Genomic DNA, 27,959 nt, shown 5'->3' with positions numbered 1-27,959 from the left:
ATTTTCTTTACATCTACGTTGAAATGTAGCTGATCTTTTTTATCTACAAAACAATCAACGTGATGCCATAGATCCTGGGGGCCATAGTTATTGGATCGCTGACTAGTAAATTCTTTTTTCGAAATGCGAACCAAGCCTTTATCAATCTTATCTTCACAACCACGACAGGTGCTACGATTTGATTTTGCATATTCTATTGCGAACATGGTTGCATCTAAATCTCCTCCATCTTTGACATCTCCAGCCCCCACCATCAGTCTTTTTCTTCACCTTCTGCTGATCATCCCAGCGTAACGGGTGGTAGCCATGGATATTATCTGGCTGTGTAACATTTGCTCTCTTCCAAAAACAATCAAAATGGTACCATTTAGGAACCTGGAAGTAAATATTCATATTTTTAGGATAGGACAAATCATAACATTTTAGTGTCACTCTCATCTTCAAGATGAGACAGAACAGAGTTCTGGGGGATATTTAAATAAACAAACTTGTCTGTTGAGGTGATCTATTGTACAAATAAATTCCTGCTGACCAGCGTCTATGCAAATTTTACGATTTAAACTCGATCGAAAACGAGCAACATTTATTTGCTATACTGTAGAAAGTATGAAGAAATACGTCAAGCCCATTTATACCCAGCCTTCGCAGCAAATCGTGAGATTTCCTACAATTTTCTTAATCTCTTTAACCCATCAAAATCGACTGCCAAGGCAGTGGCTTTATATGTTTTTGGCTTTTGATAAGAGAGCTAAATCAAATTTGGTGTTCACTACATATAACTGAAACCCCTTATATATACATGAAATTTGGGGTATAGGGGTAGCTCGGACCAGGGAGTAACATAGGCCAGGTGGCGTTAGTCTACCACTTCCGGTTTCGGAGTTATGACCCCCGAACGAAGCCGGTCTGTTCGTGGTTGGCGGCTACACTAGGTCTGAAATTTGGGGTATAGGGGTAGCTCGGACCGGGGAGTAACATAGGCCAGGTGGCGTCAGTCTACCACTTCCGGTTTCGGAGTTATGACCCCCCGAGCGAAGCCGAGTATCCTGCTAGTTTTACATAATTGATTGTGACAAACCTTTCCGTCGAAGTTGTGTGATCGGACCATAACTGCCAACCGCAATGAATCTTTTGTAATCTTCAAGTAACATGCTTTACAGTTTGATCGGTCGCTTTTAGCGTACTCGGCCTTGAAAGGTAACATCCCCCGAAACAGCAGCGAGGTTGCTTAAATTTTAAGGCCTACCATGGCAATGTCAATGTCAATCACAAAGACGAAGGACTGTGGGCGACTATCAACAATATAAATACCATGTAACTCAATCGAGCCCAGGGTATGTGTACAGTTATTGTGGCCACGTAGTCATGGTAGTAATATATACAAATAGGTAAATATAGATATTTTGTCACAGCCCACATGTGGCTGCAATCTTATCTTATCATGGAAACAGCAAAACGTGCGTTTATAACATCCTAATGTCCACTCTATCGGTTGTTTAGCCGATACCAATATCACTTTTGTCGGAGCTGGCTACTTTTCAAAGTACGGTAACACTAAGACGGAAGATCAGAGCTGTCTACAAAACATACGTCCACGTCATCTAAGTCCTGGGGCCTGTTTCACGAAATTTTAACTAAGATAAAATTCAAATTTTAGTAATTATATTTGATAATATTAGATTGATTTTAGTGCTTAGCCAAATAAAATTGAAGAATCTACTAAAATTTGGATTTTATCTGTAGTTAAGATTTCGAGAAACAGGGCCCAGGATTGTTGCATTGTTTTCGCTCTTGTTAACTCACTACACATTTTTTTATCATCATTATGTAAATTATGTGCAGTGCAGTCCCCCAGCACTTAATATTAGAGTAGAGTTTTTAGTCCTTCGTACTGTAGAATTTTGTCGTTGTCGGGTTTCGCTCCTGTTTACCCACAACACTTCTTGAGCACTTAGAAAAGGAAATGGTTGAAATGAAAAAAAAAACGAAACAAGGTCATTACATGCTAATTCGTGCGGACAGTCGACAAGAGTTGATGCATATTTATTCTTTTGTAGGTTGTGTCGTAAGCAATATAATACTGATTGGGTGATAACTTTTGTCGTTCAGTGTTCAGTGGAATCTACAAAGTGAAACAAGGACCATAACTTACGAACTACTTATTTTAACAATGCATAAATGTAATAAAGATGGGGCGATAACTTGTTGAAATGACGTAAAGTCTTCTTCATCTCACTAATGTAAACAAAATATATAAATTTCAAAACTCTTGGATGATAAATGTAGCCTATGGAGTTCGCAAGAAATTGTGAACGATGGACGGGATTGCAATATACGACCTCATTTCCAAGTCGACGTATAAAAGGCACTTACAAAACCATATCAATTCAGTTTACGGTGATATGTACACTAATACAAAAAGTTGCGTTAAAGCCAAGGCTGCAACATCTGGAGCGATACCTCCAGACTAGCCAGCCAGCGTCTTACTCTTACTCACCTTGGTTCCAGTACACATTTAGAACGAATTATTACAAAGAAATACTTTTCAGTAAATATTTTCGTGATCCAATATTTACTTACATGTATTTCAATTTAAACTGTGATGCAATGTTTTGAGAGTTGTGCGTTTGAAGCTATGTTAATTTGCGCAAATATGGCATACGGGCCGATTTTTCGGGTGAGTGGGGTAACATTCTTGCCCGATGTTTCTAAATGTGTACAGGGCGCAATGACATCACCAGATAGCATGTGCATTTCAAAAGTAGTAATGGAGCCACGGTGGCTAAATGGGTAGAACGCCGGTTCGCTATGTTGGAGCTAGCGGGTTCACTCCAGCGGTGTTGGCCGAGAAAGCCCTCTAGAATGTTCTGTAGAAAATTACACTGGTAATCTATGACTTTTTGCTAAGGGTGTAATACTTCGACTAACAGCCGACTAATACCATCGGTATATGCAAGGGCATGTTAACGACATATTAAAGTTAACGCGGCTTCCATCAACAGAATTTTTCTCCGTTAAAGAAAACGATCCATTAAGTCCATGTAAAAGAGTCAAAAGTTAACAACTGGCCCAAGATCTTCTTGTAGTGTAGGCCATCCATGTATAAAAAATAACTAAACAAAATATTTTAATCAGGTTGGAATCTTTTATAAAGTAATCACATACATGGTACAAGCAAATTATTCAGCACAATCATCACAAAGATCATCTAATTTAGCATTCTCATAAAAACTCTGATATTGGTCAGTAGCCTGTGAGTGAAAAAAGCGTTCATTAATCAATATCTAAAATAATGACAGTATTCATTTATCATTCATTTGTGGATTAAAGAAAAGAAGCAGTTTTTACTTTTCAAATATACATGTATACTCTTCAAAAAAAAGAGTAGGGGATATTCAGAAGCAATACAAAACTGCGGAAATGCACTGCTGTTTTTATTAGAGGTAACCAGTGTATGTTAATAACAGGCCAATTGCCTACACATGAACATAAACATTTCATATGGGCGGCTTATCTGACGGCCCCATTTCACTCGCAAAGAGATACACTGTCAAAAGTGAAAATGGACGTTTTTGATTTTTGTCTTAATAATGAGTAATTGCTCTACCAATCCTCAGACATTCAGCAATTCGTCGTGGCATGCTTCTAATCAACCGGCCAATCACGATTTGGGGCAATCTGACCCACTCCTCTTGCAGGGCCACAGTCAATTCTTGCAGTGTTGTCGGTCGACGTTGACGAACACGTCTCCCAATCAAATTAAACGTAACACACTAAAGCAAAGATACGCTAATCAAGTAAATCTTATGCAAGAACCGATAGGAAAGCTAACATGGATAGGATAAACCAGCAAGCGACAGTTTTCATCCACCAATCCTCAGACATTCAGCAATTCATCGTGGCATGCTCCTAATCAACCGTCCAATCACGATTTGGGGCAATCTGACCCACTCCTCTTGCAGGGCCACGGTCAGTTCTTGCAGTGTTGTCGGTCGACGTTGACATACACGTCTCCCGATCAAATTAAACGTAACACACTAAAGCAAAGATACGCTAATCAAGTAAATCTTATTCAAGAACCGATAGGAAAGCAAACATGGATAGAATAAACCAGCAAGCGGCAGTTTTCATCCACCCTTCCTTTAAGTGTCAAATTTGACAATGAACCCCTCCCACGTGTATGGAGCTATTGCGTGTCGCATGTGCAGCTCAGTGGTTCTGTTGGGGCGATAAGTTCTTCATCAAAGCATGTCAAGTGTCCATGACTATTTATCATATGACAACCTGCATAGGTATTTGCATTTCAATATCCCCTACTTTTTTTTAAAGTGTATATATTTAACACTCAGAGACATAAATTATGTGTGGATAATTCTTAAGAATATCCTGAGTAACACTGAATATTTGAAAGTGACCATTACTTTTGATCATGTACATGTATACTCACAGTCACTTGTAAACTGGAAATTCTACTTCATAATATTTGGAGAACCCCATACATGTAGAATGATGTATGACAAATATTAAAATCTCCCAAGTTAATAATACCTGCATCTTTGTTTTATCCCTCTAGTACACCACTATCTTGATAAATATTCAATTTGTGCAGGATTCTGTATACTGTACATGCAGGAAACAGAGTAAAATCACATGAATAAAACTAAAGCTAAATTAACCACACCATGGGTGTGTGCGGGGAAAATGATCAGGGGTGGGGGCTAGGTATAGGCTCTCTCCTAGGCTCCCTGTTGTATAGGCTCCACCTGAGCAGACCCTCCACCCTGGACACATGCCGGCACACATTCAATGTGTATTAATGAGGTTCAATATTTTACTAAATACTGTATCAAAATCATAATATAACAAAATCAAAAGATTGTAATACCGGTAACTAACCAGCGACTGCCAGGCAGGATACGCCCACATTTTGCAAGAGATGAGCAGCCATTTTGTTGGGCAGTTTCATTTTGATTTTCCAGAAATTTGAATTCAACCTTCATTATGGTGCAATGGTGAAATATTTATCTGGTTTTTAAAATCGGAAAAAAATTGTGACCTCTAGAGAATCCGCAAGCTACAAATGCCATTTTTCGAACAATCAGGGGCCATAATCCAGTAAGTTAAGTTCGGGTATCCGCGATTATCAAAAGGATCCATGATCTTAGTGTGTAATGGTGATATATTCACACATTCTTTTTTTATAAATCAGATAAAAATTGTGACCTCTACAAGGACCACAAGCTAAAAACGCGATTTTTCGTACAATCAAGGGCCATAATTCAGGAAGTTACTATCCGATATGCCGAATATCGAAAAGAACCAAGATCTTTGGGTTATTAACTTACATTTCAAGTTTCGTCAAAATCAAAAGAAAATTGTGGTCTGTAGAGGGTCCACAACACTGATATACCATATTTTTTACACTATTTGAGTACGAGGGGCGGCCGTTTTGTCTCTCAGTTTTAATCCGATATTTACGAAATTCGAACTCAACTAACCTTAGGGTGTAATGGTGATATATTCGAAAGTTTTCTTAAATCGTTTTTTTAAATCGGATAAAAATTATGACCTCTATAGGGTCGACAAGCTAAACACCCGATTTTTCGTACAATCAGGGGCCATAATTCAGGGCGTTACGGTCCGATATGCGCGAATATTGAAAGGAACCCAGATCTTTGAGTTATAAAATTAAATTTTAAGTTTCATCAAAATAGGATTAAAATTGTGACCTATATAGGGTCCACAACCTTGATATACCATATTTTTACATTATTTGAGAACGAAGGGCGGCCATTTTGTCTGTCAGTTTTGGGCTGATTTTCATGAAATTCGAACTCCGTCGTCCTCAAGGTGTAAGTAACGGTGATATAATAATACGTTTTTTTAAATCGGATAAAAATTATTACCTCTATATGGTCCACAAGCTAAAAATGCGATTTTTCGTACAATCAGGTGCCATAATTCAGGAAGTTACGATCCTATATGCGTGAATATTGAAAGGAACCGAGATCTTTGGGTTATAAACTTACATTTCAAGTTTCATCAAAATAGGATTAAAATTGTGACCTCTATAGGGTCCACAAGCTAAAAACGTGATTTTTCGTACGGACGGACAGGGGCGACGACAATATACGTCCACATGAAAATGTGGGCGTATAAAAATAACAATGATATATCACGAATGTTGTTGATGACTGTGCGAACAACTATTATCTATCTTTACATCCTGACTGTCAAATAATGATACAATGTACAATACAAGTCATTATTTAAACGAACTAAGACTAGTTATTATGGAATACATGTATCTACATGTACTTCACAATTTATGAATTTTACCACACACAAAACATTTATTTTCCAATGTACCCCAAGTTAATAAAAGTAGTTTTTCTGTGATCTACCTGACATTAAAAAATTAGTTAGAAAACAGTACATGTATATTAGAAGTCCCCCTTACTTAATCCGAAGGTCATTTCGGGACTAAGATACATATATGGTTCAACTTTATTTCAATAATTCGCTTGCACGTAGGGGTCTTTAGTAGTGGGGGGGGGGGGGTAAAGCAACAAGATTGGACATGCAACCCTACTCCTGTCACATTTAAGCGGAGAATCAAAACCACGCCACTTGATACAATGACAGACATTATTATTTCACGCTCACGATAAACCATTAGACCAACCAACCCCCTAATTCGAAAATAAAGCATTGACCAATCAATGTAACACAAGTTAAAATACATCATGCCCAGTCCAGCCATACATCTACATGTACTGAACTTCAACAAATTTTAAAATTCTACCTCGAACAGAAGCAGATTCATTTGTCTTCCAAAAAGGTATGACAGGCAGAGAAACCAATTTCAAAAGTCCCCTACTTTTTGCGAAGCAGGCAGATTATAAAATAATATGGAACGATTTTAAAAAGATTAAAGCAAAATACAATAATGGAAGCATTAAAAGATATATAAAAGAAAAGCACAACATCAAAACTAAAAATATTCACAAAGTATAAAAGTCACTGTCTTCCACAATATGTGGGAAAAATCGTCACAAATGAATGCTGTATAAATGTTAAATAAAACACACAGACATAGATGGATATCTTCCACGTTATGCGGGAAAAATCGTCACAAATTAATGCTGTATAAATGTTAAATGAAACACACAAACATAGATGGATATCTTCCACATTATGCGGGAAAAATCGTTACAAATTAATGCTGTATAAATGGTAAATGAAACACAAACGTAGATGGATATCTTCCACATTATGCGGGAAAAATAGTCACAAATTAATGCTGTATAAATGTTAAAGGAAACACACAACATAGATGGATATCTTCCACCAATTAGGCACATATAGTATCCACCATGTATGTATCATTGTGTCAGCATATATTTTTCACCATTTATATCCACTATGTATGTATCATTGTGTCAGCATATATTTTCCACCATAAATGTCCACCATGTATGTATCATCATGTCAGCATATATTGTTCACCATTTATTTACTATGGGTCGTGGAAATTTAGGTCTTTTGGAGAGATTGTACTTGGAGATATGTGACCGAGTGAAAGCATGTTGAGTTGTAATGTTAAATGCGCGAAGTAATCTAATCCCTTATCCATAAGCGTTTGCAATTCCGATAAAATGTACCTAATTTTATATGACAATCGTAAAAAACTTTTGACTTTCCTAATCTCTTGAGTAATATTGGCAAGTATGCGCACCACTTAAGAGTATGTAACATAACACATACTCTTTTTATTAAACAGATGTTTTATTACTGCATAATATATATACATATGGTGGTTGGATCAGGAGATATCTAACCAAAGATGTTCTCCCTAGGTCACAGAAAACCCAACTGCCCTTTGACTCTCAAAACCACTCTTAAATAACGTAGTGTCATCTCTGCCGCCTGAATCCTGATTGGTTTACAGGTTACATAAACAATTAAACTGATTGGCTAACTCGTAGTCACATTGAGTTTGATTGACAGTAAGATAATCCAACATAAACTAATTACTAGAATTCGCACCTCTAAGCTCTAAAGCAACAATGTTAACACCTGTCATGGATTCTGACTGATACACGTTTGTACAAGCTATCACGTCTTACATAATATTATGTCTTAAGTCTACGACTGATACAGATAAAAGTCGTGCGGAATTTAGAAGTTTATACAACGCAGGTAATTAACAATGAAACTAATTATTAATGGTCACCCATTCTAACTTTAAACAATAGGTGTCAATATCTGTTGTGCTTAAATCTTATCTCATATAGGTACTCCGAGCATACAAGTGAGTACCACCTATCAGATGTTACATAAGATTAAACTTGTAATTAATCTGTCTATTAGAATGTCCAAAATAAGGAAAGAATGAAAAATATATAAAATACTGACATAGATTCAAATACAATATTAAATTTTAGGTCTCAAATGATATTGTATTACAAGATTGACAATAAATCCTAACAAATGATATAAAATTGCTCACTAACATAACATTTACATGTAGGTTTTTACATGTATTTATTTCCTACCCTCAATTTCACCATTTAAAGTTAAATTTCATCTTTAGCATGTACTTCATTTTAATCTGTGCCGTGTCATAGACAATATATTCATTATATAGCAAACTAGATCGACCAATCGTAGCATTTGTTCCTTTACCCATGGGAATTTTCACACCATCCTCGGTAATGTACGCCCCCTTCTCATCAGGTACTGTCATACCACAACCTTTAGTTGAATGCTTTCCTTTTGGTAGTGATGTAACATAGCTACTGGCGAGAAGTTCGTGGGGATTACCCAGAGCCACCTCACATAACAGCATGTAGGCTGTACTATCAGTTTTACTAGCCCGACAATAATTGGCACTTTTTGAAACCATATCGGCAAAATAAACACCTTTACCGAACATATAACCTGTGACAGGAGCTTCTGGCGGGGCGATACGCAACCCTTGTGATAAAATACCAGCGTAATTCGTCGTTCGTGAACCATGCCATAATAACTGTCGATTGTGAAGATCTTCAAATGGTTGGTATTTTTCTTCTTCGCCTTCTCTTTTGATTTCAAATATATCTTCAACTTGAAGTGAGTACTGATTGTGGGTTGCAGCATGGGTATTTTCAACGTATTTCACCAATCTATCATACATGTCGCTCTTTTTCTTCATTGGATCCATGGAACATTTGAGTTTCTTGTAATGCGCATAAATAGGATTGGCTCCTTCATCACCGCCTTTCAATAAACTGTACGCCACTTCAATGTCCAGTAGATTGTCCAACATCTCAGTTTTCATTTTTATAACTTCAGGTGTATCAAGCAATGGAGGTTTTTTCATTCCAAAATCATGTGGAATGAGGGTGTAAAATCGATTTGATGCATCCAAGAATTTGTTTTGTGAACCTTTTGTTTCAATGAGCGTATTTAGTTCTGTCAACACAGAATAAGCTGTTTCAATCTGTCTCCTAGAAAGTTTCCCCAGCGGCATTTTTTTCAAATCGATTTCAAATTCCACCATGGCTTTCTTCATTTTGTCGATATCAAAGATAGCACAAATAACATCTTGAACATTTTTAGGAAGTTTTGAACCAGCTCTGGAACCATCTAAGTTTTCAAGGTTTTCATCATCTTGGCCATAATCGATTTCCAGTGGATAATATTTGTTGGGAAATTTTTCAAAATTTGCTCTGTTGTCCCAGTCATTATTTGTTTTTTCTACATACATGGTTTTAAAGCTGTTAATAGCTGCAGCTCTTGAGCCTTGTTTTTCACATTTGTTGCCACCAATCGTTGTACCAACTCGACCCCAGGATCGAAATAGATACCAACCACTGCCCTTATCTTTCTCAAGCGCCTGTAATTTATAATAAGAGTTAGTTCCCTTGACTATATCAACCGTTCCCAACACAGCACTGTAAACCGAGCCTCGTTCTTCGATAACATGAGCAACATCTTCTAATTCAGAATCAGGATCAACTGCTGCACCACCCTTAACCGTCATTTTCTTTTTGGTTGGGACGCTTTTGGTGAACATGGCTTCTTCCTTTGCGGTCATACCACTCTTGTAAGCACTCTTTTTTGGCAGGGTTTTAGGTTTAATGTCACCAATTCGTGTAGCAGGATCTGAGCCCCATGTTGACAAATTGTGCTTCAAAATATGGGCTACCACTTCTCCAGCTTTTAAATCTTCCAAAAAATCCTCGCTTACCACATGGACATCTGCCTTTTCCGCTTCTTCAATACCTTTTGATTTTTTATCAACTTCGTTTTTGGTTGAAATGCATGCAGCAACACTTCCATCGGGTTTAGAGATAACTGTACCACCCAAATTGGATATCTCTTTAGTGAGGACAGCTTTGGATTTCTTCGTTTTTCCAATGATGACAAATTTCATTTGATCTAATGGCTTATCTGTTGCTAGGACACCATCAACCGAATCCCTCACTGGACCTTCAATAGCCGAGACTTTTACAACCGGAAATATTCTAGTGTTAGCATTATATTTGTATTTTTTTAAAAATTCAACGTCATGAAATTCCTTAGGGACTTTAAAGGCCTTACGTTTAGGATTCTTGATAATGTTCATACATTTTGTCCAGGCAGTCATATTGCCTGAACATTTATAACCTTCAGTAGTATAATAAAACTGCCCTTCCTTACATTCGGGACATCGTTCCAAAGCACCAAATGTCAAGCAATCAGACATGGCATCTAAAAGTTTGCTTTCACCAGGTGGAACATTTTGTTCGTTCAACTCGAGCATTAGTTTCATGGCTTTCTTCGACACATTCTTTATCAACAGGTCGCGATATTTCCAGATTAAGGCGCTTTGGTCACGGAGCTGCTTTTCTTCTTCTGTTTCCTCAATTTTAACTTTTATTGCAGGTCCTGCTCCTCCCAGCTTTTTAATCAGTTCTTCTTGATCTTCTTTCTTTAAACTTTCGAATCCTGTTATTTGTTTTATATCTACATTAAATTCCAGATCGTCTTTTTTATCTACAAAACAATCAACATGGTGCCAGAGTTCTTGGGGACCATATATTTTGGCTTGCTGACTGTCAAATTCTTTTTTGGAAATTCGAATCAAGCCTTTGTCAATTTTATCTTCACAACCACGACAGGTGCTACGATTTGATTTAGCATATTCTGTTGTAAACATTTTTGGATCTGAATCCCCTCCATCTGTTGCATCTCCATCCCCTCCGCCGCCACCACCACCACCAATCTTTCCCTTCACCTTCTGCTGGTCTTCCCAACGCAAGGAATGGTAACCATGAATATCATCAGGCTGGGCAACTTTTGCTCTCTTCCAGAAACAAGCAAAATGAAACCAGTTGGGAACCTCAAAATAAACAACCATTTTTAATGTGACATATTTCATCTTAAAAGTTACACGTGCCTTAATTTGCTGGGCTAAAAACGGTAGGTAGTGAGGCCTAACACTATAAAGAATTTGGTCCTGAATTTTCTAAACCGACCTGCTGGCGATGAAATTCGCTACAATCAATAGTTTCGGAATCACGCCGGGTGTAGATACATACGTATGCCCACAAATCACAAGTGACATTTCTTCGTTCCTCCCAACCAAATATCTTGTCCCCGCAACGGAAATATGTACCAGTCTTTAGAGTATGTCCGCACAAGTAAATTTTTCAGGGATCAGTACACGCCAGTTGTTGCACGACATTTTCACCTAGCGATCTGTACTAATTGTCACGTTGTTCTTAATACGTAATTGATACACAATAGATGATAGTGATAATTCCTGACATGCAAGATCCTGGCAGAAGCGCAAGAATTTCAAATTTTAATTCAACGTTTTCGTTGTGTCAAGGGAGACAACTACCATAATAGTAAGTAGTGACTTATATGTAGCGAGCTGGTAAAACTGACCCAATCGAGTTGTGTATGGCTAATTTACGTGTACAGGTGCAGTGGTTACTACAATTTTGAAATTGCAAGCCTGACAAAATAGCGTATTTCATCAAGCATGAATGGTTTTATTTCCTTCACGCTAGTTTTAGGTTGCACGCTGGAATTTAGTAAGCAATTCCATTGCACGAACATGATCTTGTCAAAATTGGATATACTCTGCAGACTGGCATATATGTTGCTGTTTTTTTCTGAGTCAATTAAAGGAGCTATTATAAAATCTGTATTATTTGGAACCTACATGTAAAATTGACACAAATGGGTCGCAATCCGTATCATAATGTAAAATGAAAGTATATTAACTGATTTACATTCAATCATTTCTGTTTTTACAGTAAGTTTTTAATAAGTTACAGTGTATGCTCAGGGAAGAGTCCAGATTGAATGGCAGTCTTTGGCATCTGGTTATTCCAGTCTACACCATTAGTATTCTCTAATAGGATGCGGTTAGCCTTGTTCATCAAGTCGCTTCATTACAAATGGTGCTCGAAAGCATTCTGGCACATATGATTCGTGTCGCAAATATTGGATATCGTAACGACAGAAGCCCATCTTTTCAAGGTAAGACAACATCAATGTTGGTATAAATTTAGTTCAGCTCTGGATGTAGGTCTCATTACACTCGCAATGTACGTTCAGAAACCGTCCTATTGAATCCTTGTCGAAAATAAATCGGCCCCATGTCAATTTTACTGGGCAACTTTTTACTGCTATACGGTCGTGTGTCAGTCAGTCTCTGTGAACAGCTGAACAATGTAAAGGAACATTTCAGTGAGAAAATAAGACCTTGCTTACCTCGCTAGTGTCAGTATGTGCAACTCAACACGCACAAATTTACGTAACTCGGCCATACATGTATAAGAAGAAATGAATTTGGAATTTTTGAAAAAATTCGATTTTAATTCGGCTAGGCAAAATCGACAAATTCCATTTTTCACCCAGCTAACCTAAATTTCATTTCGTCTTATATATGGCCGAGTTACGTAAATTTGTGCGTTACCCTATATTTAGATTTCAATGGTGTCTGTCTAGCCGTTTACGGCAATACTATATACCGGAAAACACCGGAAATCACCATTTTATACTGAATACCAGAAAACACCGGAAAAACACTAAATACCGGAAAACACACTAAATACCGGAAAACACACTAAATACCGGAAAATACCCTAAATAGGTAACTTGGAGACTGGCACCCTAAATAGGAAATCTGGAGCCTGGTCCTCTGTGTGCCTGGGTTAGGGTTAGGGTTAGTTTCCGGTTTATAGTATAGCCCTTCTCCGGGTTACCTACATGTATTTAGTAGGGGTTTCAGGTCAAAGTTTCAAATGACAGAAAAAAAAAAATTAAAAATATTTGCTACCCAAATTTGTTTATTTCATCAAAATATTCTAATTAGATCCAAAGTGATGGAATTTTAAAATCCGAGATCGACGTCAATAATTTAATTAAAATGCTCTATACCAGTCAATGCGTGGCATGGCACAAAAGTGAGTGCTTTTCAGTCATATTTGAGTGACGTCATAAGCGGTATTTTCCCTTCAGAATCTATAGTACCAATTTTCAAACTGAAATCCGCACGTTATTGTCAGCTAAAATTTATTAAAATCGTAATAATTTGAATGATAATATGTCAAATATTTATAATCTGGATGATACCTCAAGAAAGTTTTTTTGTCCCCCGCCTTTCGAAGAAAGCAGGGGACTATTAAAATGGGTTCGTCCGTCTGTCTGTCTGTCCGTCCGTCACACTTTTTGGGACACAATAACTCTCTTCCTAATTGAGCTAGAATGTTCAAACTTGGTGTATGTGTTTATTAGGTCAATGCCTTGATGGAGTTCGAAGATGAGCATTTTCCGCTTAGGGTAAGCAGAGATAAGCAATTTGATTGGTTGATGCTTTGGGACACGATAACTCTCTTCCTAATTGGGCTAGAATGTTCAAACTTGGTGTATGTGTTGATTAGGTCATTGCCTTGATGGAGTTCGAAGATGAGCATTTTCCGCTTAGGGTAAGCAGAGATAAGCAATTTGATTGGTTGATGCTTTGGGACACGATAACTTTTAATTGAGCTAGAATGTTCAAACTTGGTGTATGTGTTTATTAGGTCAATGCCTTGTTTCTGCTGAGGGTAAGCAGAGTGATAAGCAATTTGATTGGTCGAGACTTTGGAACCCAATAACTCTACGTCGAATTGAGGTAGAATGTTTAAACTTGGTGTAGGCGTTCAATAGGTGAATGCCTTGACGGAGTTCTATGATGAACATTGTCTGCTTGCGGTACGCAGAAATAAGCAATCTGATTAGTTGATGCTTTGAGGCACGATAACTTTGGTTATTACGAAGTGAGAGAGATGGAACTCCCGAATATAGATTCATTATATCATTACCTTGACTAATTTAGATGGTGAGAATTTTCTGCTTAGGCTAATGAGCGATAAGCAATTTGATTGGTCAAGACTTTGGAACATAACAACTTTGCTTTTAATTGAGGTAGAATGCTTAGACTTGATGTAGATGTTCATTAGGTGAATGTCTTGATTAACATTTCGAGTTACAGCTAAGCAGAGCTATTCAATTTCATTGGTCGATGCTTTGGGACAAGATATTCATGATTCTATCTGATAGAGAGTGATGAAACTTAGTGTGTAGATTGATTGCTTGATACTTTTGAAAAAAGAAATAAATGTGCGATTAATTAATGTGTGTCATCTATTTATTTTGGGATTTCGGCGGGGGACATCAGCCTCACTGTTGGCTTGTTATATTTAGTCGAAATTTAGCAATTTTCAGTCATCAAAACAGATAAATCACATTTTCTCCGGTGTGGCAGTTTCAGATGGTCCCTGGTGTGTGATTACCGTTTGGCGCATGCGCAGTTGAAGGAGTCACCTCACACCGTTACAGACGCGGTGTGCATTGACTCCTCGTGATAGGATTTCCCCTAAGATGTTCTTACGGTCAAATCAATATATTATAGACTATTATATATTTACAATATTACCACTAAGAGAGGATGCAAATTGACGATCTTTATTATTATTATTTAGTTTATATACCCGTCCACAATGCGAACATTCTCTCTTGTATTTGGGCTGTCTACATGCATGTTTGAATGTACGTATGGGATGGTGTAATAAATCTATATTTATGTTAAAGAAATCGGAATAAGAAATTCCATACTTTTATATTTGTGTTAAATGAAGCCACGAAATATCAAAGGCCTTAATCTTCCCTTGGAGGTGAATTAATTGATAATTTCAAGCCAATCATCAATTTGTATGGTTTTCACTGATCGTACGTGTGTAGAACGACTAATCACTAAAAAAAACAACGGCAACAAATAACGAACGAAGTATCAATTTCAAGCCAATCAACTTAGATCCGTTGATCGTGTAACTACTGATCGCTAAAACAACAGCTAATTATCACGTCAACAAGTATTTTATTAATGACAAAACTCTAATCAAGTACATGATATATTTTTTCCTGTACTGACCAGTGGTCAGGAACCAAATCACACTGCAGGAAGTAGATATAGTTTCGTTGTTAAGGCAAACATCAGTTTCGGACATGCGCAAGTGCCCAGGAGAAAATACACACCAGGAGTCAACTCAAACTATCACACCGGGTCTAATTGTCCGACCACGTGGTATCAACAAGCATAATAATCACAAAAATGTTAACTATCGTTTGATTGGTTCTATATCAAAATCCCCCGGTAACTAAGGTGTGGATTCACCAATGTAGTGAGTCGTAGCAATGGAAAATCTCAGGCCGCGTGACGTCAGAGCGGTATTTTTCCGCGAGCGTCTCATGTAAACAAACGGTAATTTCGCTTACATTTCGATAATTTTTTAGCCTGAATCTTTGCATATATTGAGATTGATATTAAACTATTGCAATACAATTGCTAGTAATGCATTTACATGAAATAGTAATTCAGAATCGTAGATTGAAGTGGGGTATATTTCAGCCTCTGGCTGTCCGATTTCACGCTAAAGTCACGTGACCTGAAACCCCTATATTTAGGGTGGTTTCCGGTATTTAGTGTGTTTTTCGTTTTTTTCCGGTATTCAGTATAACATGGCGTTTTCCGGTAGTTTTCCGTTGTTTTCCTGTATTAATGTAGTATTAGCCCAGCCGTTTAGCAGAAGGGGACATATTTTTAACACCATGTTGTGTTGCACACTGACACTAGCGAGATAAGCAAGGTCTTATTTTCTCATTGAAATGTTCCTTTACATTGTTAAGCCGTTCACAGAGACTGACACAGACCATTTAATTTAATACTAGATCTACTACTTATTCTTATTGCACTTTTGCAGTGGGTTTTTTTATTTGCAATTAATTTAAAACCACTTGGTTACCTGTAAAAATTATAAGTCATTTATATAATATAATGGTATCTAATTATGAAACTACTCAGGATGAACTGGTATATGGGGGGAAAAGACCTGGATCCAAAAATAGTGACTGAGTCAATGGATGGTAATTTAGTATGCCAATCGACGTATTATGATTATGTGCACCACCCAAGCGGAGCCGGTGGGAGTGAATTTACATGATAAATGATTATGACATACCTTTCCATCGAAATGGGGTGACTGGACCATAATTGCCAATCTCAGTAAATCTTTTGAAATGTTTGATTTGCATGCTTTACAGCTAGATCGATCGCTTTTAGCATATTCGGCCTTAAACGGTAAATCGTGATGATCCGACATTTTTCTTCAAGTTCAAGTTATAGAGTGACCCGTGCACTCTAGAGAAAGTTGGTCTCGACACGGCTAAATGTGCACGCTTCAGTTGCGTGTCTCGAACTGATTTCTGACTACCCCGCACTCTCTTTGAGTCGATAAATAGCCACCGCACGTGCAATTCTCTACAAATATATCAACTATTACAGCCGTAAAAAATCTATTGTTGACGATTTTGAATAGCAGTAAAATTTAGCGTCTTGGTTATTACAGCAGCTTTAGAAATTACGTTTGTTTTATTTTTTAAATTGCTTTATCATTAACTGTACCGTTAAGAGCGGCTTCTTTTGGTTTAGTACAAATACTCTCTCGGAATCACTTTCTTTAGCAGGAACATGATACTAGAAGTAGTTTCATTTTACTTTCACAAGTTTCTTAAAACAATTGTTGAGTTGTCTAAAGTGCTTATTTCTAAATTCAATTTCCTTGTTCTAGCTTTCTGTTTTGTTTCGTAAAAAAGTAGTCTTGATTATCCCGACCTGTCAATCAGACGTAGAATGGTCGATAGACTGGTTAAGCGAGACTAATTTCAAAACAAGGGCACGTAACCTATCTTTTACTCAAAAGTGTCTGGATGTTATGGACGACACTTGGAACCAGTTTTCAGTCTATTATTTATAGATGATTAATGGTCATAGCTTATTAAGTACAACATAATCGTTTATTTAGTGACTATAATTGTGTGAAACTGATTTGAGGCTTGGCATATATATAAATATTTTGGCGTAATTGTTGAGATATTTGGAGATATTTATTTATGGTGGGTCACGGCGGGAAATTGCATGTTGTCGATTGGCAAATTTTGGACCGAAAAAATTTATCTTGTCGGAACGAAATCTTACAAGATTGCGAATCCAGGTGATATTCTCTTGTTTTGTTCGAAAATGTCCATTGGTTTGTTAATTAATACAATCGGATCAAATGATTGGTGATAGTGCTCTACTGTTTAAAGAATAGGATTGGAAAATTTAATGTTATTATCAAGTTTCGTTTCGGGCTTTGTAGTTCTGCATTTGTAAATTTGTATTCTTAAAAAGTTTGATTGAGTTAAGCCCCCTTTACTCCGTGACGTCATTTTGTCAACAACACGTGGTGGAAGAAGTCATTCATTGACAATATTTATTATTAACATTTATCCCTTTTTAGGTCTGAAAACCGTACAATATGCCAAAAGAAAGAGTAGCAAAGAAATCCAGACAACACCAACAGATTACCAAACAAGGTTATATTATAAACAAAACATGTCCAACTATGATAAATTGAAAATAAGTTCAACATGGACTGATAGTGATACAGAATAGATCCATGCTAGTTAAAGGATGAAGTGTCTTCTTCCATTGTGAACAAACTACTTAATTATAGTTATTAAAAATTATACCTGTGTTTGCAATAATTATGTCACCTCCAGTAAAATAATTCCAAAGCACAAAATAAGATCCCTTTTAGGCCTACTCCTGTGAGTGTGATAAGCCAGACTTTGACATCATGATATCAATCGATCAAAAAAATCGCGGTAATAGTGTTTGTTTTTATTGAAACACGTGGTTGTCACTACTTATTCCACCCTCCCCACATCATCTTGTGTCATGTTCAGTCAACATATGAGCAAATATTTTGTACAGTGGATTTTATTTTACTGGTGGCAGTGGTGGTCAACGCAGCTTACACAGGAGTGATTGCCAGTAACATATAAATAACTTTTAAGAAGAAGCCATTTTTAAGAAGTTTGTTTGTATGGGATGAAAACACTTTTTTAGATTGGCTCAAACAAAAACTGGCAAAAATGTAAAAGGAAAGTTAGTCAAAATAGCCTCGAATGTCAACCATACATGTACATATCCCCACAAATAATCTTAATATATTCGGACTGATATGGGAATAAAGGAAGGTCATTATAAAAGGAATACAGGGCCAGATTAAGGCATGAGCTTTAGGGACTGTACTATAGCGCAGGGATTTCCTCCTGTTGGTCGGCCTCCACAGATCAGGTGGAAAGTTATGTCATTTGTGAATGGGGGGGGGGGTTGGATGGCCGAATAGTTAGCACTTGCGCGCTGTATCATAAGGCCTGTCATTGAGTCAACTGGCGTGGTTTCGAATCCCCGGTTGTACGTGACAAGGAGTAGGGTTGCCTGTCCAACCTCGTGGGTTTTCTCCGGGTCCTCTGGTTTCCTCCCTCTGCTAAAGACCCCTACGCGCAAGCGAATTATTGAAATAAAATTAAACCATATGTTAGTCACAAAATGACCTAGTCTGTGTCGAGTAGACGTTAAACCCTATTTCTCTCTCTCTCATTTGTGAATGCTGAAACAAATTATAATAACTCTAAATTTTCTCATTAAAAAAGGGTTCAAATGATAATTTATATGTGTAGTATACAAACTATGGCACCCCCCCCCCCCCCACCAAACCTAGGGGTGTGTTAATAGATGGGTATAAATAGTTCAGGAGCCTGCAAAATCTTAGTACGACTCTGTGAACAATTAGTCCTTCAAATTGTTCAATAATGATTTCATTTCTGTCTTTTAAAATGTTGACCTATGGTATTAATGGTAAATAAACTAATGTAAATTTGTTTTTATTTCCAGGGATAACCTTCAATAAGACATTTGGTCAGCACATTTTAAAGAATCCACTCATTGTTAACACAATGATAGAAAAGGTGAACTAATAATAATAATAATAATTTTATTATTTATAATTGGATAATTTGGAGAGCCTAAGCTTATTTTGAATATGATATTCAGTAGGGCTGCAATGATATGCTAACCTCACGATATAATACAATACGTATCATGGGATGGACCTCACGTTACGATACACATTGGGATATGTTTTCTTTCCAAATTTACTTGAGAAAAATAAAAACAATTACATGATATTTAAATTGTCTTTAATAAACGTCGACAAAACAATGGCGACAAGTTGTCACTCCATTAGCCACAGCTTTTCCATCTGGCATTTTAATCCAAAATGTTCCCATATACATGTATCTGTGATTTGTGGTTAGCTGGAGGCAAATGTAATTTCATTGCCGAAAACCATCTTTCCTCCTTGTTACATGAACTACAGAGGAAATAACTCTGTACGATGGTTAAGTATTGGAAAAAAACAGAAGGTTGAAAAATCTGTACCATGTTTAACAAACCGTGGTACAGAATGTAAAGTACCCTGAACTGATCCGTGGCACATATACCACATCACAGTATATTGTTACAGTCCTAATATTCAGAATTAATTACATTAATTTTCTTAGTGCAAGTGGTAATGTCTCTTTGGGCCTAAGTCTACCTAACACCCAACTTTATATCAAATTTTTTAAGCATCGAAAACTATGGGTTACGCTACTTGTTTTACTAAATTTTTTATAATGCAATCTATTTTTTAGTGTGGCATGTGGATATATTTAGAAACTTTTTTAAAATGTTGATTCTGGTAGCTGGCATTGTTATCTATCTAACCTTTTGGGTTTTATCTTTGTTCTCTAGTTTCTTCACACTGCTAACAACCCTTTGTACAAGCAGATTACTGATATAAAAATAGACTAGATATTATTCTTGAAATGCCCTGGTTTGCAATTGATTGGACATCAAACTAATTATTTGATTGCATAGAGAATATTATATAGCCTAAACTTATACTTTACAGGCTGCTTTAAGGCCAACAGATACTGTGTTAGAAGTTGGACCTGGTACAGGAAATATGACAGTCAAATTACTTGAAAAAGTTAAAAAGGTAAGAAGCAGTAGTGATGCCACGTTCCATTCAGTTGGTTTGATGTCTTATAATGTCCATGTTTTGTCGAAATTCATGTCCTGTTCATTTTTCTGTATGTAATATTTGGATTAAACGTTGAATTAATTTTTATACACACATGGTATCACCTTAACCTGTCCTTCGGTCTGTTATTCACATAAGCCATATATTTTTCTGAAATTGGTATGGGTTTGCTATCTAATTGAATTGAGAAAAAAACTATTGTAGTGTTGATTTTCACCATTTTGTTTAGATAATCACTGCGGTAGTTATTCCCCTTCGCTACAAAACCTTTTGAACACTTTTATATAGACCAGTGTACCATTTTTATGAACTTATACTGGTTGTCTATCCTATTGACATGAATAACCCCATAGATTATCATTGATTTCAATAATAGATATTCACCTTTGCTGGGAAATCTTATTAGCAACTTAGAGGTTTCAATAATATTCTGGTCTATTTGAAGTTTTTATTGGTTGTCTATTGTATTGAGACTAAATATCTGTAATATATGGCTGTTATGATATTACAGTTAATTGTGATTATTTAATTTAGGTTATAGCCTGTGAAGTTGACCCAAGATTAGCAGCAGAACTACATAAAAGAGTTCAAGGAACGTAAGTTTTATTCTTTTTACGTTTCTTAATCAAATAGGACTCAATAGAGGTTGATAATAATTCAGAAATACCCAAACTGGTATATTGGGATATTGAGTTTACAATATTCATCATAAATATCATTTGCATATGTATACTATTCAATAAAAGTAGGGGATATTTGATTTTGGGGGCATAATACTAAAATATGCAAATGACTACGAAAAAAGTCACTATAGAACCTAACAGAAGAAACATTTCCAGTTACATGTGACGCCCAAACGCACCAATAGCTACCGCATGGAATGCAGGTGATGCTTGGGATCATCATGGGGGTCCAACCCAAGATTTGCACGACTCTGACTTTGAATGTTACAGTCATTGTGGCATTGAATTCCAGGGTGGAAACATCAGTTTAATTGTTTTAGTGACCAGAAAACAAATTTTGATATGCGTCGGCTTACCCAAAATGAAAGGTTACGTGCCCTTGGCATGCTACAGATCGGCACAACACAGGCGGTTGTGGCGCGGACGATGAATGTTTCTCAGTCTGTCATAAGCAGGCTATGGTCCAGATACCGTGATACACAATCTGTACAGGACAGACCACGCTCAGGTCGACCAAGGGCGACAACTCAAGCCCAGGATCGATTTATCCGTACCTTGGCCTTGAGAAATCGTGTCATCACAGCAAATCAGATAAGCGCTCGTCTTCAAACAGACACTGGTGTGAGAGTTAGTGGCCAGACGAATCGGAATCGACTGCATAGGGGTCACCTTCGCGCCCGACGTCCTCGCGTGATCCCTTGTTTGAGAGATCATCACGTTCAAGCAAGACGTTGTTGGTGTAGGGATCGTCAACACTGGGATAATCGACGCTGGAGCAATGTGATGTTTTCAGATGAGTCAAGGTTCACTGTTGATTTTTTTGACAGACGTAGGAGGGTGTGGCGTCGTCAAAACGAGCGCTTCCAAGACGTTAACGTCATCAGACATGATCGATTTGGGGGTGGTTCTGTTATGGTGTGGGGAGGCATCACTGTTGCTGGAAGAACGGCTTTACATGTTGTTGCAGGGCGTGTTACAGGCCAGTACTACCGGGACAACATCTTGGCAGTCCATGTTGTGCCGTTCGCAAGACGTCATGGCCGCCGTTTCATCTTCCAGGATGACAACGCAAGATGTCACAGGGCCAGGATCGTTACAGGTCACCTCCAACAACAGAACATCATCACATTACCTTGGCCAGCACTGAGTCCCGACCTCTCCCCCATCGAGCATGTCTGGGACATGCTTGGACAGAGGTTACGTCAACGTCAACAACGTCCTGCCAATGTCCAAGAACTTGCTGCTGCGTTGCAACAGGAATGGGACAATCTGGACCAAAATGACCTTAGACGTCTCATTAGGAGTATGCCACGTCGGATCAATGCTTGTTTGGCAAACAGAGGAGGATTTACCCGTTACTGACTTGGTTGTGATGCTGTGGTAACTTTGCTGTTTGACCCCGGGTATCATTTTACCCTTATAATGGTCAGTCTGTGCCTTACTTAGTCTAACGATCATTTGGAATAAGTCGATGAATGTGAACTTCATTTCATTTTGTCATTTGTTTCTTCGTCAGTTTCATTAGGTGACTTTAATAACACTTAAAAATCAAATATCCCCTACTTTTTTTGAATAGTATATCTTTACCACTCTGATTTTTAATATTGATAAATCTTACTGCAGGTAAGTGTCAATATATATAAATGGTAGACAGCAGTTGATGTCTTTGCTGTCACTTCTGTATTCTCACAACCTTCTGTAATATCATGGATCAACTGCCTTGGTATCGATATATTTGAAATCATCCTATCACCCATATCTAGACTCATGAAAGGCAGACAATTGGCATGTATGCCTTAATCAGTTCATCACTATTAATTACATGACTATTTATACTGTATAAATAATATTTCAGACCATTAGCTAACAAATTACAGTTGATTGTTGGTGATGTACTAAAAACACCTTTACCTTTCTTTGATGTTTGTGTAGCTAATTTACCATATCAGGTAAGTTTACCATATCAATTACAGTACAGTATGATATGGCATTCTCTAAACCAAAATCCATTTTAAATTCATGATAAAGCCCCTGACATAATATTACAATTTTATTAAAATACAAGGGTATAATATGCTTTTTTTGAAAAGTTGATATTTCGCATTTATGAGTTAATCTTATTATTATGTATAGGTGTTAATAGGTTATCTTTATCGTTTTTGATTAGAAATATATTTAGATAAAACAGACACATATATGTTTTTATTTTATTTTCTCATATTGATACTTTTATTTTAAAGATTTCATCACCATTTGTGTTTAAACTGTTACTACACAGACCATTCTTCAGGTAGGTTTTTATGAATAAATGTGATTAGAATGAAGTTGGAAAAATCATATGGATAAATACTATTACTTGATTAATATAACCAATCAGGTGAAAGATGATTCTTTTCAAATTTCAAAACTTTAAAAATTTGAACTAAAACCTTTTGAACAGCACAACCAGTTACTTTTGGTTTTAAACAAGTCATTATGCCGAACAAATAATTTTAACAGGTGTTCTGGAAAACAAAAAATCAGATTGGTGTGGCCTAACTCTGAGGAACCAGCTGAAATGTTATAATTATGTTACTTGTTTGGGAATAATTACAGGTGTGCTGTTCTCATGTTTCAACAAGAATTTGCCCAGAGATTGGTTGCAAAACCAGGAGAAAAGTTATACTGTCGTCTGTCAATGAATACACAATTATTATCACGAGTCAGCCATTTAATGAAGGTAAATAAATATTTATTTTATTTATGAAAATAACCCAGTACGTGTATGTTAAACCCATATTGTTTAATAATAAATTGTGATGTTTAAAATTTTGAAAAGTATTATATCATTTCATGGCAAATAAGTCAAAAGTGTATCCATGTTAAATTTATTGAAATTTTGATGATTTAGCTATGTAACATAAACAAGGACACATCTAAAAATATTTACTCAAAGATAATTTGTTGAAATACAAGTCAACAAACTTTTAAGGATACATTATGGGAGATTAGATAAAGAGCTGGAAGTTCTCACTATAATAGTTAAAAACTAGATAATGTAAAGGGAATTTGCTAAAAATTTCAGTCAAATTGATCCACTCTGAACCAAGATTTTAGCGATTGAATTTTCGGCCTAACCTCGATCATCAAGTCGGTACGATAAAGAACATAGTCTCGATTTTCCATATCATGATTAAATTAAGAATAAAAGTGGAGCAGCAAATGGTATCCTAATCCATTAAACATCGCAGGCTAGCGTTGACATAGAGAGTTAATTATGGTCTGGATACGTTAATTAATGTCTAATTAATAATTTAGATAACATTTCAGGCCTAAAGAAAGACCTACAATAGGCAGATTTAGCTCTTGCATAATGTAGGCCTATGTTTAATAAGGCATTTGATTTTAGTTGATTTGACATGAAAGGATCCTGTTACGACTCAGCAACTCTGTATTCAAAAGGTAACAATCTGCAACACTGAATTTGTTTCCTATTATGTACATGTTTACCGTAGATACTCTTTAGCAATAGGCCTATTTACACAAATGAATTGTAGATTTTTCATGGTTTAAACAATTGTTTTTTCAGGTTGGAAAAAATAATTTTCGTCCACCACCAAAAGTTGAATCAAGTGTTGTAAGAATAGAACCAAGAAATCCTCCTCCACCAGTCAATTTTCAGGTGGGTTCATTCTGTTTGTCTTCGCGATATTTTTAATGATTTTCTAACAAATGGTGGTTTCTTGACAGTGAAAAATAGTATTGTATGTTCTTTTAAAGAAAACAGAAACATTTTTCATATCTTTAATTGTCCCCCGCCTTTCGAAGAAAGCAGGGGACTATTAAAATGGGTTCGTCCGTCTGTCTGTCTGTCTGTCCGTCTGTCTGTCCGTCTGTCTGTCCGTCCGTCTGTCTGTCCGTCACACTTTTTGGGACACAATAACTCTCTTCCTAATTGAGCTAGAATGTTCAAACTTGGTGTATGTGTTTATTAGGTCAATGCCTTGATGGAGTTCGAAGATGAGCATTTTCCGCTTAGGGTAAGCAGAGATAAGCAATTTGATTGGTTGATGCTTTGGGACACGATAACTCTCTTCCTAATTGGGCTAGAATGTTCAAACTTGGTGTATGTGTTGATTAGGTCAATGCCTTGATGGAGTTCGAAGATGAGCATTTTCCGCTTAGGGTAAGCAGAGATAAGCAATTTGATTGGTTGATGCTTTGGGACACGATAACTTTTAATTGAGCTAGAATGTTCAAACTTGGTGTATGTGTTTATTAGGTCAATGCCTTGATGGAGTTCGAAGATGAGCATTTTCCGCTTAGGGTAAGCAGAGATAAGCAATTTGATTGGTTGATACTTTGGGGCACGATAACTCTCTTCCTAATTGAGCTAGAATGTTCAAACTTGGTGTATGTGTTGATTAGGTCAATGCCTTGATGGAGTTCGAAGATGAGCATTTTCCGCTTAGGGTAAGCAGAGATAAGCAATTTGATTGGTTGATGCTTTGGGACACGATAACTTTAGTTCTAATTAAGTGAGATTGATGAAACTTGGTGTATAGATTTATTATATGAATACCTTAACTAAGTTCGATAATGAACATTTTTTGCTGAGGGTAAGCAGAGTGATAAGCAATTTGATTGGTAGAAACTTTGGAACACAATAACTCTCCTTCTAATTGAGGTAGAATGTTCAAACTTGGCATAGGTGTCTATTAGGTGAATGTTTAAACTTGATGTATATGTAGATGTTCATTAGGTGAATGTCTTGACTGAGTTCAATAATTAACATTTCGAGCTGAAGCTAAGCAGAGCTAATCGATTTCATTTGTCGATGGTTTGGGACAACATAATCTTGATTCTATCTGATAGAGAGTGATGAAACTTAGTGAAAAAAATAAATGTGCGATTAATTAATATGTGTCATCTATTTATTTTGCAATTTCGGCGGGGGACATCAGCCTCACTGTTGGCTTGTTTGAAAAGATTATTTGAGAAATTTCTATTTTCTTATAAATAGATCCAAATAAACTGTTCACGTTTTGGTGTCTATTAAATAATGTGTGTTTGTAATTGAAGGAATGGGATGGTTTGATAAGAATCTGTTTCTCCAGAAAGAATAAAACTATTGGTGCTTCATTCAGGTGAAATATTTAATGTTCATATTTTAGAGAGAGTGGAGAAGTGAGGGGAAAAAAACTTATAATAATACTTGTCATGTATTATGAAGGGTTCAATTTATTGATATTGCATTTAGCGAGACAAATTCACAGATTTGTGTAACCAAAATTGTCAAATCAAGTTGCTGTTCAAGGATTCAACTCTCAATTGAATCCTAATAAAATGGATCAGAGAGAAGACTTACCCTTGGGCCATTTGGCTATCCACATACCAACCCCACAGTATAAATAGCCTGTATTTTAGATTTTTTAATTGGCCAACATATTTCAGTACTTGTGAAGCCATCACCAACAATATTCAAATTTGGTTAAGTTGACTATGGCTATAGTTGTCATTCACAGAGCAGTATATGTATACCCTTTGTAAAGCGATCAAATTCTCATTTAAATTGGGGAAAACTTATGTTACACTAAAGGTTATAATTCAGAATATATTTTTTATTTTTAGGTTCTCAAAGATTTTAGCTTTATTAGAAAAAAATTATAAAATTCACTGCTCTCTTCATAATAAGGTAATATAATTTAAATATTGGTAAAACGATCTGTTCAATTTGATGTATAATTATGTTATCTTTGTATTATAATGATTTGTTTTATGCTTTGACATGTATTAAATTGTTACATTCTATCATTATTGATCCAGTTTCAGTATACATGGAAATAGATTTTAATAGCATCAAGACAAATTTATTAATCATTGCTTTTACTTTAGTTTGGAACAGGGATGCTGTTCGGCATCTACAGGGAAAACAGCATCCATGGTTTGGATCCCCAATCAAGTTTGGTGTTCATCCCTTTAACACCTGTACTGTCAAAAACTACTGCTCATTCTAGCACCTTAAACTGCCCGAGAGAGACACACAAGTCTTTAAGCTACTCCCTGAGCTTGACGAAAGAGATTTAAGTTACCGTACATTACTTTTATTTTAAAATATTTTTACAGACTTTGGCAGCTGATTTTGATATAAAAGAAAAGGTTAATGAAATAATAGAAGCTACTGGATTAGAGAAAAAAAGAGCAAGATTTATGGATATCGATGAATTCTTAGAGTAAGATGATTGATATTTTGATCTTTTATATTATTCATTTATTTAAATCTTTATATTCAAGATAAGATGACTGTTGATATTAACTTTCTGTAATATACTATTTAACTCATTGAAGAATTGTGATATTGATCATAATTAATCAGATGTCTGGTACAGATACACACCTCTTGATGTTGTGATTCGTCTTACTGCTTGGATAGTTTTTATTGACAATATTATGGGTAGACAATTTTGATTGTGTTATGGTAATTTGCATGAGATATTTGTGCAATTCTCATAAATACATATAAAATAATACACCACTAAACAATACAAATATTAGGCATGTTATAAATTCTTTTTTGGTGGTATAATTTTTTACTGTCTTTGGTCTTACTATGATGTATAGAAATTATACTAGAATCTTGTCTTTTTTGTTGTTTTTCAGATTGATGAATGCTTTCAATAAAGAGGGATTCCATTTCGCCTAAAGGCATTTGTTTGTAAAGGAAAACAAATTGTGCTCCATCTAAAACTATTTGTTATATTATTGTAGATATGTAAATAAATTGTGTTATTTAAATGTC

General features: G+C 36.3%; 2 protein-coding genes across 12 annotated transcripts; one reads left to right on the top strand and one right to left on the bottom strand.

Annotated features, from left to right (window-relative positions):
* Positions 1 to 243: 243 nt before the first annotated feature.
* On the bottom strand, positions 244 to 17,145 carry LOC126818464 (poly [ADP-ribose] polymerase 1-like). Of its 4 annotated transcripts, none has more exons than XR_008788000.1 (2): positions 16,988 to 17,116; positions 244 to 375 (listed from the first exon to the last, which is right to left on the bottom strand). XR_008788000.1 is itself a non-coding variant. In XM_050545889.2 (2 exons), exon 2 carries the CDS (start codon positions 11,183 to 11,185, stop codon positions 8,567 to 8,569), a length of 2,619 nt encoding a protein of 872 aa, XP_050401846.2. In that variant the 5' UTR covers positions 11,186 to 11,368; positions 16,988 to 17,145; the 3' UTR covers positions 6,108 to 8,566. The 4 variants fall into 4 exon arrangements, 2 of the variants coding, with proteins under 2 accessions (XP_050401846.2, XP_055956673.1); XR_008788001.1 differs by lacking the exon at positions 16,988 to 17,116 and adding an exon at positions 16,545 to 16,680; XM_050545889.2 differs by lacking the exon at positions 244 to 375 and adding an exon at positions 6,108 to 11,368 and having other exon boundaries at positions 16,988 to 17,145.
* LOC126818469 (probable dimethyladenosine transferase) lies at positions 15,723 to 27,959 on the top strand. 8 transcript variants are annotated; one of them, XM_056100704.1, is made up of 13 exons: positions 15,723 to 15,787; positions 17,865 to 17,940; positions 19,307 to 19,380; positions 20,367 to 20,453; positions 21,033 to 21,094; positions 23,037 to 23,130; positions 23,422 to 23,471; positions 23,777 to 23,900; positions 24,750 to 24,842; positions 26,243 to 26,307; positions 26,792 to 26,855; positions 27,287 to 27,393; positions 27,821 to 27,959. In XM_056100704.1, exons 2-13 carry the CDS (start codon positions 17,883 to 17,885, stop codon positions 27,861 to 27,863), a joined length of 921 nt encoding a protein of 306 aa, XP_055956679.1. In that variant the 5' UTR covers positions 15,723 to 15,787; positions 17,865 to 17,882; the 3' UTR covers positions 27,864 to 27,959. The 8 variants fall into 8 exon arrangements, with proteins under 8 accessions (XP_055956679.1, XP_055956681.1, XP_055956676.1 ...); XM_056100706.1 differs by lacking the exon at positions 15,723 to 15,787 and adding an exon at positions 15,992 to 16,057; XM_056100701.1 differs by lacking the exon at positions 15,723 to 15,787 and adding an exon at positions 16,039 to 16,172.

This window comes from Patella vulgata, chromosome 4 (assembly GCF_932274485.2).
Source record: "Patella vulgata chromosome 4, xgPatVulg1.2, whole genome shotgun sequence".
NCBI lineage: Eukaryota > Metazoa > Mollusca > Gastropoda > Patellidae > Patella > Patella vulgata.
Note: the sequence above shows the minus strand (reverse complement) of the source record. Positions and strands in the feature narration are given on the sequence as shown.

Excerpts from the sequence above, each read along its gene's own strand:
- LOC126818464 (XM_056100698.1), bottom strand. The coding sequence starts at position 16,685 with ATGTCGGATCATCACGATTTACCGTTTAAGGCCGAATATGCTAAAAGC. Across the intron at positions 11,369-16,544 it reads CACCCCATTTCGATGGAAAG|GTTCCCAACTGGTTTCATTT; the intron begins GTATGTCATAAT and ends GTTTATTTTGAG.
- LOC126818469 (XM_056100704.1), top strand. The coding sequence starts at position 17,883 with ATGCCAAAAGAAAGAGTAGCAAAGAAATCCAGACAACACCAACAGATT. Across the intron at positions 17,941-19,306 it reads CCAACAGATTACCAAACAAG|GGATAACCTTCAATAAGACA; the intron begins GTTATATTATAA and ends TTTTATTTCCAG. Across the intron at positions 23,472-23,776 it reads CTACACAGACCATTCTTCAG|GTGTGCTGTTCTCATGTTTC; the intron begins GTAGGTTTTTAT and ends GAATAATTACAG.